Source organism: Fulmarus glacialis, unplaced genomic scaffold (assembly GCF_000690835.1).
Source record: "Fulmarus glacialis isolate BGI_N327 unplaced genomic scaffold, ASM69083v1 scaffold39534, whole genome shotgun sequence".
In the NCBI taxonomy this organism is placed as follows: Eukaryota; Metazoa; Chordata; class Aves; order Procellariiformes; family Procellariidae; genus Fulmarus; species Fulmarus glacialis.
The window spans coordinates 11,432-24,553 of record NW_009206908.1 but is presented as its reverse complement, the minus strand read 5'-3'; the positions used below and the strand labels follow the sequence as shown (position 1 = coordinate 24,553).

Below are 13,122 nucleotides of genomic sequence, written 5' to 3'. Positions count from 1 at the left end.
ACTCCCGCCCAACTTGGTGTCGTCTGCGATATTACGCAAAGTCAAACTAGCTGATGTGCCCTGTAGCCCATGGTAAAGTGCTCCATTGCATAATTACGGAGCACACACCAATTAGAATTATTAATATGTGGCCTGAGTCAGAAAGGCAGTCCTGATATGTCTGGCCCTGAGACTGGCTGCCTTGTGATCTTCATCAAATTATTGTACTTGGGTATCCCCTCTCTGTGAAAAGGGGAAGTGAATAGACAAGTTATGTAAATGAATATGTACAATGTACTTGGGTATTCATTTAATTTTCTACAGCTCTGTAGGACAGATAACAGCTGCTTTTTTCTGACTTAACCAGATCTAGAAGGTGCCTGTCTAGCTTATTAGAGAAATGTTCTTATCTATAGACTTGTAATATGCACCGTAAAGTGTCTTACAAAGATTTTACTTTTTTTTTCTTTAAAGCAATTTAGCTTTGATATTGCTGAGAAAGCAGCTCATGTGTGCCTTGCTCATCTCTTCACGTATCAAGATTTTGACATGGGAACGCTTGGATTGGCTTATGTTGGCTCTCCCAGACCTAACAGTCATGGTGGCATTTGTCCTAAAGGCAAGGCTTCCTTTTCTTCCCTCTCAATTGTGGGTTGAAAGCTAGTTTTTGTTATTTGTGTTTAATCGTCTTCTCCAACTTTCATGAAGCATGATGATTTGCGTAGACTCTAGTGGTTGGTTTTCGGATAGAATAGATGGCTGTTTTCTAGGCTGGAGCTGGAAAAAGAAGGGAGGGAAGGATAAAAGTCACTAAGCTATCTGGGGTGAACAAGCTGGCTAGACCAAGCCCTAGACCAAGGGCTGCTTTGTGTGGGTGCATCTTGCAGTGGTTCTGGAATGGCAGATGCTATTGTCTTGGAAATGTCTTATATTTTTCCCTTTACTGCAATACATGAGCTATTTGTGCTGTGCTTGAAAGAATTCCCACTCCAAAAACTGGCAAGAGGCAGGGTCTCACTGGTGAGCCTGTGAGAACAATACAGCTGTTCATATCTGCAAACAAGTATCCCTCTCTCCCCCAAAAAACCCTGAAACCCAAGAAAAATATTTGGCAACTTTGATTTTTCTTTCTCACTTCTATAGCTTATTATAGTCAAATTGCAAAGAAGGACATCTATCTGAATAGTGGCTTAACCAGCACCAAAAACTATGGGAAGACCATCCTCACAAAGGTAGGAGAGTATTCTCTGCAGAGCATGAACGTTCGGTGTACGTACGTGTGTGTGTTGGTGATGTGTGTCATGGGATTGTGACAAGCTTCCGTTTCTCAGAAACAAGCTGCTGGCTTTCTGATTGAGTCAGATCCCTGGAGACAAGGATGTAGGTCTACAAAACCAAAATCATAGTTTTTGTCCTTGCTGACAAGGGGAGTTGGGACTGAATGGAATTGAAAATTGAATTCCCTGGGGAACAGTGATGAGGAAACGTAGCCAGTGTCTAATAGGAGCTGTAGTTGTTCAGATATAAACAGGATTTTGATATCCAAAGATGAATTTAAATGTATTTTGCTTTTAAAAAAACCCAAACCCTCAACCGAACAAGCAAATGTTATACAACAAGTAGACTTACAATAAGAATAAAATTAGTCTGCTGACTCAAATAAGAAAAAACTGACATGTTTGCTATTACGTACATCTACAACATGCAGATGGAGGATTGTGTACGCTTGGTCTGTTCCATTTGCAAGGTAAAGCAGTGAAAGTAGTGCAGGCAAAGTAGGTGGTTTAGTTTGGGCCTTTTAATGAAATTTCTCTACCTGATTTTTGTGTGTGTGTGTCCTGAATAAGTAGAGCAGAGAACGGTATAATAGGCAGGGCTTATTAGTGCTAATACTAAGCCTAACGTAAATTGATTGTGTCTGGATTTTTCTTTTCATACTTGATATGATAGTAAATACATAAAGGCCTGAATGTGAGCTTTGTCTCACTTGTAAAGATACCAGAGCAGTGCCTGTGTTTGCATCTACCAAATTTTCCCTGACTTCTGCTGACTTCTCAGCTGTGCTTTTCTGTAGCCTGATTATAAAGAGAATTAATAATTGATGTGTGGGCTAAAACTTGGCACAGAAGCTGTCAAGAAGCTAGAAAAAAAAGACAGTGAAGCTTTGTGTGAGAGGGATGTTGACAAAGAGCTCTAGCTGTTGCCATGCTATTTGCATTTGTTGTTCAATATCCAAGCTGGAGTTCTGCCTTGGATTACAAAGGAAATTGAGTTTGCTGTCTTCCCAGTGGCGGTCACAAAGCTTGGGATGAGGCAGCGGGAGCATTATGGATTGGTTTCACAGGGAGAGTGTCACATGGTGTCCACTTGGGTTTTGAAAGACAAAAAATACCTGCTTAAAACCCTTCCCCAAATTAAACACCATGAAGCACAGGCGTGATCTTTGGGCAGCTCTCCTGTCTCTGGCTCTCGGATTAGCTATGCCTACACTGGGTACTGGTGCTGCTCGTTGCAGTGCTTGGTCCCTCCTGTGCCTGCACCGCAGCTGAAATGACAGTTAGCTCATCAAACTAGCTTCTCTCTCTCATGAACTGCTTGGTCTCCTTGTGGTTAACTTTTATTTCTGTGCCAGTTTTATTTATGGTTGTCACCTTGTGAGCTTGACACCATCCACTGGTCAGGGCACTGCAGGGAGGTGTGCAGCGAGGCAGAGCCGGTTTGGGATCCTCAGCAGGGGGAGTCCCGTCTTGCATAAATGATCTTGGAAATCCATCCCTGTTGGGCCACATTTGTAGATATCTTTCCTACTAATTGTGCAATAGAAGAGCTTATTCAGCACTCCTAATGTCATTATCCATTTAGAAGAAATAATTCTAATGGCAAGATATGTTAAACAAGAGATTGGCTAATCATAGCAGCTGTTTGGATTGTTTTCTGTTTCAACTTTTTATGCCTTCCAGCTATTTAAAAGCCGATTTTGATATTTTAAGTATCTGCACTGCATTGAAAACAAGACTGAATCGGTATTCTAGGACAGCATTTTGCCTTTAACAGTGGTTTAGTATTCAAAACTGGTCCTGGAACATGCCTTTAGAAATGGACCATAATTTTACTTGCCTTTAGTTGCCCACTTCTAAAAAAGAATGTTCACAGGGAAATCACTTTCCATCTCAGTCTATCTTAGAATTGCTGGTGGCCTGGAAGTAGCTGGGATCTTCTGTCCTGTCCTGCTCAGACTAATTTTTTTCATCATTGCTTTTTTCATGTTCAAAAAAGGAGGCTGACCTAGTTACAACGCACGAACTCGGACATAACTTTGGAGCAGAGCATGATCCCGATAGTCTGCCAGAGTGTGCCCCCACTGAAGACCAAGGAGGGAAATATGTTATGTATCCAATTGCTGTCAGTGGAGATCATGAAAACAATAAGGTATATTTGCATAGTTTTGCTTCCACGTACAAATTTCTGCTATGGTCAATGACCCTTTGCATGGAAAGTCTATTTAGTTAATCATTCCTGCAGCTTGAAACCATCAGGAATGTAATGGATTAGCCATAAGAAGAAAACTTGCATGCCGTTGGGTTCTCTGCAAGATAAGCTCATCTTTGGATTCTGAGTTTCACTGGAGTTCATAGCATGTCCAAGTGCTTTTCTAATTAGTTGTTTGTAATTAGCTGTGGCTGCATGTTCCTAAAAGCAAGTCATCAGCAGGAGTCAAATATAGGACCTTCAGTACCAAATAGCATTTGGGTGGTCCATAGCTATTATCGTTGGAGAGAGGCTGCCAGATGCCTCTCTCAGGTCTCACCGGTGCTCACCGGTCTCAGAAGCTTGCACTGGCAGCGTGGACTTGGCATTGGGCCTGTTCTGCAGATTATCGAGGGAATGATTAGTTTGCAGTCTAGTCTGACTTGCTGTGGTTCATGTCTAGCCCTGCTGCCAAGAGGCAGCGCAGTCTCTCCCTGTTGCTACAACTTAGCAGCCCTTCCTGGGGATGGTTGTTAGTGGCCCTGAAGCTGTGGGAAAGCTGGAGTTGGCTCTATGACCCTGAGCCAGACTGCGTGCGGGTGTCCCTGCCTTGTAACATAGCAATGTCCTTTATGGACCCAACTGTTACTTTCCCATCTTAAAATTTTTCCAAGGTATCAAACTGGCAGTATAGAGGGAATAACTGCTTTCTGAGACACCAGAATTTAGAGGTGTAAGGAGGCTGAGGCTGTCTTAGATGCCACTTGTTGACAGAAAGGTACACTCCTCAGTGCTGCTTTTTCCCCTCATGACTCTCTAGATGTTCTCAAGCTGCAGCAAAAAATCCATCCATAGGACCATAGAGATCAAGGCCCAGGAATGCTTCAAAGAGCGCAACAACAAAGTGTGCGGGAACTCCAGGGTGGATGAAGGGGAGGAATGCGATCCTGGCCTCTTATACCAACAGGCTGATCCCTGCTGCTCTGCAGACTGTAAACTGAAAGACGGTGCCAAATGCAGGTAAGTGGAAGTAAGCTGCAACTGCTCTTACACAGGAGAGAACGATGGGCTGGGCTGAAAGCTCGTAAAGCCACCTGCAGTGTCACAGACCCGTTTCCTGGATTGAAGGCTAAATGTGTGAACTGAAGACAATAAAGGATTCCAGGAAAGGCTACTGTGTGCATGGACTGTTTGCATACGTTAATTTTTATAGCATTCTGTTACTTATTTCTGAGAAGTGCCAAGAGCTACAGATGTGAAGATGATGGTGGTGATGATGATGATTATTATTATGCAAACTCAGGCATTCAAAAAATTAATATTAAAAATTTCCTGTGCAAATACAATTTTTGCTTGTATTGCAAGCTTTAAACTGGGATCAGATACTGGTATTTTCAAGACTGCTGCAAAATGTGTTTGAGCAGACAACACAGTGACTGCACTAAACGAGTCCTGTTCTTCTTGCTCTTTGGGGTGTTTGTGGCCCTGTTGCAATGCAGTGTCCACTCTGTTTTTTCAGAGTTCAGCTCTGCACCATGTAACAGTAGAGAGCTCGTGCAACTCCTGTTGTTTAGCAAGAAATTCCCTCAATTTTAATGACTGTGTTTGTACAAAGGGCCTTCTTGCATTAGGTGCAGAACAAAGAGAATAAAGAATAGCGCAGAATGAAGAGTAGTAAACCTTCAGGACAAATGGGGAAAAATGTGCGGGGAAGAAAACAGTGGAAGGTCATGTCCAAAGCTGCACAGCAAGTAACAAGAGGATCCAAGTGTCTTGAATAAGTATAAGGATCCCTGCGTTGTCTCTCAATATGTTGTACTTTCTACGTGCTTTTACCTTTGGTAAATGAAGAGTGAGTGGGTGTCTGGAAAGGTGGTCGTGGGAGGGGGTAGGGAGGGTGAGGGTTTTGAATCAGTGAGTCAATCTTCAACAAGTAGCTTTTTTTTTTCCCCATAACATCGTTTTTTCCCTGGCTTTGTCATGCTTGTACTTATAAAAAAAAATTGCTTAGTATTTCTTCTTTTCACTTTGATCTTTCTACAGTGATCGGAACAGCCCCTGCTGTAAAGGCTGCCAGTTTGAAAGTGCACAGAAGAAATGCCAAGAAGCCATAAATGCTACTTGTAAAGGAGAGTCTTTTTGCACTGGTAGGACGTGTTTCTGTCCCCTCTACGTCAGCTAGCCAAGCGCTCCAGGCTCAGTATCCTGTTCGATCCGCTTTCAAACTAGTGCCCTTTATTCATCCGGTACATGTAATTTTAGAGACCAGTTAAGCATCACAAAATTGCCCTATAATGAGCTTCATTGTAGTTCAGGACTCACTTGGTGATTTACTGCCCAGAAGAACATGAAAAATGTTGATTTTTTTTTTTTTTTTCTTTTTTTCCTTCCTTCTTTCTTTCCCTTAAAAAAAGAAAAAGCAAAACAGGGTGTGTCACTGGAAGGGGACAAGGATGAACTGAATCTTGCCATAGAAAGAGTGGAATTACTGCAACTCTGCTTCACTTCCCCACTTGTTTACTTCCTTCTCATGACTCCTTGCCTCCAGGAAAGATTAAGTCAGAGCTCCTGCTTTGCTGATGGCACTTCCAGGGTCTGCTACGTACTCCTTGGTCGCTGGAGTGCCACAATGCCTGAGTTGTTGAAAGCCTCCAAAGCTGCTGCTGCCTCTCGGAGGAGCTGGCAGGCAGCCTACAGATCAAAGTCAAGAACAAGCTATTGGGGTTCCCCGTGGGATGAGTCTGGATGTCCTTTATTGTCCTTTTTTTTTCTGCACACTTAGGTACTCTGCCCTTTACTCTAACACAGTCCTCCTACCCTGTCGACCTCCATCTGTAGGGAACAGCAGCGAGTGCCCCCCTCCAGGGAATGCTCCAGATGACACAGTCTGCGTGGACATGGGGAAGTGCAAGGATGGGGAGTGCGTCCCTTTCTGCGAGAGGGAGAAGAACCTACGGTCGTGTGCGTGCAACGGTGGGTTACACTGAAATGTGTGCTTCGGCTCTGCTCATCGGAGAGTGCTGGCTTCGCTGTGGGCTTGCCTGTTGGAGGGCTGAGTTTATGGTTTCCGAAAAAGTTTAAACCGTTGTTTTTTCAGGGCTAGTGTTTTCTGTTTGGAAGACAAATGTAAATGTCCTCTACTCCTCTGGTGATCTGGGTTTGAAGACATTAAGATGAGATTTACGGTCTGGCACCGCAGTTAGAGAGGGCACTCTCCCACCCTCCACCTCCTCTGCCACAGGCAGACGGGAAGGAAAGTCTGACTGTTCTCTGATTGTAAAGAGATCCTAACCAACCTCTGGACCAGGCATCTGGCAGAGGAGTGGTAGCCTCCAACAAGTGATTAAAGAAAAATTTCAAAGAGGTTAAAGTGCCATGAGAACATAGGATCCCTGAGTCCAGTCCCCTGCTATTGCAAACCTGCCTGTCATATACTTCTGTCAATAAGCTTTACTGTTTGCTTGCTCTCAGTCTCAGCTCTTAAATCTGGTGAAGCAGCTGGGAGCAGGAGGAAAGCTTCACAGGGGCAGTGCAGGGAAGTGCTGTGAGCCCCACCATTTGAGATGGAGGGCATAGCCAGGGAGAATGGTGCCTAGAAATACTTAAATCTGTGTCTTGGTCATGTTTGGAACTTTTCACCTGCCTGTTGATTGTTGCAGTGTTCGAGTATCAGCTTGGAGAGCTTGGTCCCACTGTGTCCCCTAATAAGTTGCACAGGGCATCTGGTTGAGTTTCAGGCTTGGTCATCAGAGTGCCTGAAATTGGGCAACTCACACAGTCCTTCCTTCCCATGGGGAAGCCAGGGGACACGTGGGGTTATGCATCTGTGTGGGGTTATAGGTTGGTGCTGCCGAGGAATGACTTTGTTGCTTTATTACAGAAACGGATAATTCCTGCAAGGTATGCTGCCGGGACGAGCAGGATAGGTGCATACCGTACGTCGATGCTAATGACCAGTTCCTGTTCCTGCGCAAGGGGAAGCCTTGCACTGTGGGCTTCTGCGATACAAATGTAAGTTTTCCCAGATGTCAGTGCACTGCATGCTCTGCTTCTGTGGCTGGGTGTTTGAGAGTCCTCTGTGATGAGGACTGTGCTGGTAAAGAGAAGCCAAAGCTTGATGCGCTGCTGAGCAGGGTGATACTGTGTAAGTACCTTTCCACAGGGTAAATATTAAAGGGTGTCTGAGGCTGTAGGTGGAAGTTAGTTCTGCAGAGACCCGTGCCAGATGAAGCTGTTACTTTCTGCCATTGCTTATTGCCCCTTTTGCTGCTCCCCACAGCTCAGCCAGCCGGCAGTTTGTGCGAAGGAGGTGAATGAGCACTGTCCTAAGCTCAGCTAGACTTGCAGTGCTGGCTATTTCAGCTGTTCACGTTAGCCCAATTAATTTTGACTAAAAAATTTTGACTAAAGGTCAGGGAGCAATCGCATGAAAATCTAGTTGGCAGTATCTGAAGGGGGCAGTGAGCCTGTGGGAGGGAGACTGGTGGGTTGCTGCCACTCAGTGACCGTTTCCATGGTACAGCTGCATGGACATTTGCGTCACCTGCAGACCCTGGTAGGAGCTAAACTGGGTGTTGGCAGAAGTGAATTTGGGAGGGCGTGCCCCAGCGCTTCCGCCTGCAGAACTGAAAGACTGATGATCTGTGTTAAACCAGCACAGCCAGATCTGGGAGTCTGTCTGTAACCTTGGGCTCCTGAGAGCTGCAGCCTTCTTGGTGGGTAATGGGAACTGAGGCTTCCGGTGCTTAGACCTCTCCAGAAACTTCAGTTTTATGTCCCCTAACATGGGGCGAGGGTGGGGCAATTTTTGCACATTTCAAACATTAAAATTTCATCTATTTCAGCAATGGAATTGAAACTGTTTTGCCAAAAATAAAGGCAGTAAAAATGGACTGCTGCTACTGGGCGTGAATGTAAACCTATATTCAGAATTTGAGTCAAGTGCTGCTCTGTAGTTTTTATTTCATTATAATCTTTGTATCTTCTTCCCTCTCCATCTTACGCTTAGATAGCATAAGATTATTTTGTAAATAAGTGTTTACTTTTGCAGGGTAAATGCGAGAAGCAAGTACAGGATGTAATTGAACGATTTTGGGATTTCATAGACCAACTCAGCATCAATACTTTCGGTAAGATATGTAACCATATCCTTTGGGGTTTTTTTAGTTCATGACATGAACCTCTAAAGCCTCAGAGGGAGTTAGCTGGCTGTTTTTATTCACCTGTATGCAAGGGTAGCTAGTAGCTGTGTTTCTGATATATGTAAATATGTTTTTGCCTAAAGTTCGACAATACTGATCTTGTCTTTTAAAACTGAAAGGATGGGGCATAATTTTGCATTTTTCCACTCCGTTATTTTCTAGGCATCTTCCAAGCACGTAAAGGAGATGACAGCTTCTTGTCTGAATAACAAGAAGTAGGTCAATTAGAGAAAAGTAAATAACAGACAGTCTTTTTAGAGGTCAGCTAGATTCGGCGTAGTATAAAGTGGGCCTCTCAGTGGGATTTAAATGTCAACAGACTGGGAGAGGAAAACTTCAATTCTCTCTTATTTAAGAAAACCACTGAGGTCACACACCTCAAGCTGTGTGCCTGTACTGAGTCCTTGTCCAGCGATGGTGAGTGGGCCTCCTTGGTCCTGATCCCCAGTGTGCAATCCAAGCAGGTAGCCCCCCAGTGTAACCCCGCAGTGTCTCGCTCTGTGTTACTGGAACCGTACAAAACCTGTTAATAAGCTGGTGCTGTGTAATGGCTGGGTAACTACATATGCTCACGGTAATGCTGTGCCTGTACAGTGTAATTATCTGGGCTTGGGGCTTTCAATCTTGAGTTCTAGGTTTAAAAAATTGTTTCTTAAGTAATTGTTAAAGCTATTTAGCCTACTCAGGTAGAGGCAGTTTGTGTATCTTTGATGTTCAAATATTCTGTTTGTGGAGGCAGGTAGTTACCACTTGACTGTAAAATCAGGATTTGGTAACAGACTTGCGGTGTGTTGAGAGAGGCAGCTTGGCTAACTCAATATAGCCTGTTCCCAGTCAACTCATATTAAATGTTATGGCCTGTCAGCATTTCTCATCAGAGAAGAACGGAGGAAAAAAAACCTGTTATTGTTAACATATTGGATTCAGTTTTCTAAAATTGTATAACTTCTTTCATCTTTGCCTAGTCCTGCAGTCTGTGCTTCTCTGAGCAAATTCTGTGGCTTGGCTTGCGTGAGCAGAGGCTGCAGAATGGGGATAGGTGTGTATGTTCAGTATTTGGTAGGTAACTAACAGATCTGAACTGATTTCACAGGGAAGTTCCTAGCGGATAATATAGTGGGCTCTGTGCTTGTCTTCTCCTTACTTTTTTGGATTCCTCTCAGCATCCTTGTGCATTGTGTGGTGAGTAAGCTGTCTTTGGGATGACTGCTCTGTTGGACTGAGCTGTAAGAGAACACCCTTCAAATATGAAATGGCAGATGTCTGTGGGAGAAGGTGATGGGAAGCTTTTAGCAAACCCCAGGGGGGGGAATCCAGCGTATGTAAGACTTACTGCTCCTTCAGTAGGCAAAACTCCTGCTAACTCTGCTGGGCTCTGGCAGATACAGTGCTCCCATGACTATTCCCTGGAGCCCTTCCTGTTCTTTCCTAGGCAGATTTTCTACTTCTGCCTCCCAAATTCTACCCAAGTATAATTTTGGTAACTGCCATTAGAGTCAAAGTTTTCGAAAGCCCTGCTAAAAAATGAGACACCCACATTTTGTGGGGAGACCCAGGGTGGGAAGTGGTCTTGGTTGAGCTTGGGTGGATGGGTAAAGAGAGGGAGCTCATGGCAACTGAGAGTGTGGGCACGTGGTGTGATGCTGACAGCAGTGTGGGGTTAGAGCAGAGGCTTGCTGTGCCCATGAGCACTCCTGGGGTGGATGGGAAGGCCTGGGAAGGGAAAAGAGCCCCACGCCCTGCTGTGTCCCTGCAGGGAAATGGGGACAGGGACCTTGCAGTTGGGAAACTAACTTTCTTATTCTGTGTGTGTATGTTTTGGTTTGCTTTCATTTGTTTGTTTTCCAACAGGACAAGAAATTGGACAAGCAGTATGAGGAGAACACAAAGTCCCTGTTTTGCCCCAGTGTAAGTTGCTGTCTGAATATGAATTGGTAGAAAGCTATCCAATATGTATTAGAAAATCTGAACCTATGGTGTGTGCAGAGTATTTACCAAAGACGTGATAATAGACAGACCTGGAGCCTTGTGCCTCACGCTGCAGATGGATGAATCAATTTGAGGGAAACTGTGTTTTCTTGAACAAGCCTGTGTTCGATATATCAAGCACTGCAGCTTGGTGGGGTCTGATTCTTCCTTCCTGTAAGAGCTGTGCCTTGACCTTGTTGACAAAGCAGCGCTCTTGCAGCAGCCGCAGCTCCCGGGGCAGGAAGCTGCTCCGCTCTGCGGAGCACCGCTTTGTGCAGCAGGTGCCTGTGTACAGGGTCCCCCTGGCACGGGTCATTCGGCAGCTTCAACCACAGACCGCTTGTTCCCAGCCAAGTGGCGTCAACGAAGCACAAGACTTAGCGGGGTGACGCTGCAGAAAAATCTCTGCAAAATATGGCGTCTTTGCAGAATGGTTGTTTGCAGGAGTCAAACAACCATTGGTGGCCAGATGTGCTAAAGCCTTCCAGTCGCTTATGGGAGAGCTGGCCTCAGGGTGCAGGGACCTGTCAGTGACACTCCTCACCTTGTAGATACTGAGTTGGGAGAGGAGAAGAGCAAAAAAATGCCTAGATAAATTTTAATTACAGTCCAGCACAGGACACCTTCTGACATGGATTTTCTGGGTGTCCTGTCCAGTGCTTTGACAACCCAATTCTTTTAATAACAGAAACATGCAATTAAGGAAATGTCGTTTTGTAACGGGAGAGGGAAGAAAAGCCTTGCAGAGCTCCTGTGCAAGCACTGGGGGAAGCATACTGAAGTCAAAGACCGCTGAGGCAGCTTGGATTGCCTCTGTCATCTACTCCAACATAGGTGAAGGCGATCTTAGTTCGAGTCCCCCATAGCTGATGTTGGTTAACCCCCGGCGGCCACCCCGCCCCCCCCCAGCCACTCGCTCACTCCCCCTGGTGGGAAGGGGGGAGAGAATCGGAACAGTAAAAGTGAGAAAACTCATGGGTTGAGATAAACAGTTTAATAGGCAAAGCAAAAGCCACGCACGCAAGCAAAGCAAAACAAGGAAGTCATTCCCTACTTCCCATCAGCAGGCAGGTTTTCAGCCATCCCCAGGAAAGCAGGGCTCCATCATGCATAATGGTGACTTGGGAAGACAAACGCCATCACTCCAAACGTTCCCCCTTCCTTCTTCTTCCCCCAGCTTTATATGCTGAGCATGACGTCATATGGTATGGAATATCCCTTTGGTCAGTTGGGGTCAGCTGTCCCAGCTGTGTCCCCTCCCAACCCCTTGTGCACTCCCAGCCTCCTCGCTGGTGGGGTGGGGTGAGGAGCAGAAAAGGCCTTGACTCTGTGCAAGCACTGCTCAGCAGTAACGAAAACATCCCTGTGTTATCAACGCTGTTTCCAGCACAAATCCAAAACATAGCCCCATACTAGCTACTGTGAAGAAAATTAACTCTATCCCAGCCAAAATCAGCACGAACGCTATAAGAAAAGTCACCTTGGAGCTTTATACCCGAATTCAATCAAAAAAATCCCAGAAGGAGGTGTAGCAACAGAGCACAGGTATAGTTAATGGACTCCTTGCACCAGCAACAGTTTAACAAACAAATCTCACGTCTTTTGGATCTGCTGAGGATTGAGAGGTTGGGAAATGTCGTACTAGTAGCAGGTAAACATCTCATCCTTCCCAGTATTAGCATTTACTAAGGTTCATGGGGATTTTTTTTTATCCCTAGAAATCTCTGGATATTTTCCAAACCATGCTCAAATAGAAGCAGAAATCAATGGGCTTTAACGTAATCTGGGTTGCAGAATTTGGCTGTGATCACAGTGGTCCCCCTCTAGTCTTTGACCCTGTGTTCAGTGCAACTTCTTGCACATGAAACAGGGAACTCTTCAGGTTGGAAGAGTGGAATAAGCTGTACCTGTGACTGTTTCCCTGCACTGAGCTCTTGTTGTCATCTGGCTTGACCCTACATTTCCAGCCCTAGGTTTTGCCAAAGCAGTGTTGGGCGCCAGGGGAGGTGGGGCTGAGTCACCAGCTCTGTCCCAGTGAGGCTGTCACCTGGGGAGCTTTATATGGAGAAGGAACAAGCAGAGATACAAAGGCCTTTCTGCCTGTAGCGCTTAGCGTAGCTGGATTTCTTGAGAAAAAAACAACACAACAAATCAATTCTGCTGGATGTTCCCTTGCTCTTAAGTAAGCGTAGATCTACTGTAAAATCCAAAATCTCACTCCTTTTCCAACGCAGTGCAGTGGGCTCAGCCTGGCTGGTGCAGGGTAGCCTGTGGCGGCAGGAGGGCGGTCAGCACATCTCTGCTGGGAGTGGAGGAGGGACACAGTAGCCTTTGAACGGCTCTAACAAGTGTGGGTGCTCCTCAGAAGGTGCCTGTTGCCTGTTCCCCTTGAAAACAGTGCAAAATGGACTAGACCCTGGTTGCTTCTCCCACTGACATGGCTGCTTGTGTCTTGCAGAACGTGGAGATGCTCAGCAGCCTGGACTCTGCCTCCGTTCGAATCATC

General features: G+C 45.4%; 1 protein-coding gene across 1 annotated transcript in view; it reads left to right on the top strand.

Annotated features, from left to right (window-relative positions):
- Nucleotides 1-453: 453 nt before the first annotated feature.
- The window catches only part of ADAM17 (ADAM metallopeptidase domain 17), a gene marked incomplete at its 5' end in the record, with an annotated part of 12,991 nt that continues 322 nt past the window's right edge, over nt 454-13,122 (top strand). The window contains 11 exons of the mRNA XM_009575914.1: nt 454-598; nt 1,123-1,211; nt 3,256-3,408; nt 4,268-4,467; nt 5,491-5,594; nt 6,286-6,420; nt 7,328-7,458; nt 8,498-8,576; nt 9,742-9,830; nt 10,500-10,556; nt 13,075-13,122. The exon at nt 13,075-13,122 is cut by the window's right edge and continues 1 nt beyond it. Coding sequence (XP_009574209.1) covers nt 454-598; nt 1,123-1,211; nt 3,256-3,408; nt 4,268-4,467; nt 5,491-5,594; nt 6,286-6,420; nt 7,328-7,458; nt 8,498-8,576; nt 9,742-9,830; nt 10,500-10,556; nt 13,075-13,122 — 1,230 coding nt within the window. The remainder of the gene's footprint in view (nt 599-1,122; nt 1,212-3,255; nt 3,409-4,267; nt 4,468-5,490; nt 5,595-6,285; nt 6,421-7,327; nt 7,459-8,497; nt 8,577-9,741; nt 9,831-10,499; nt 10,557-13,074) is intronic.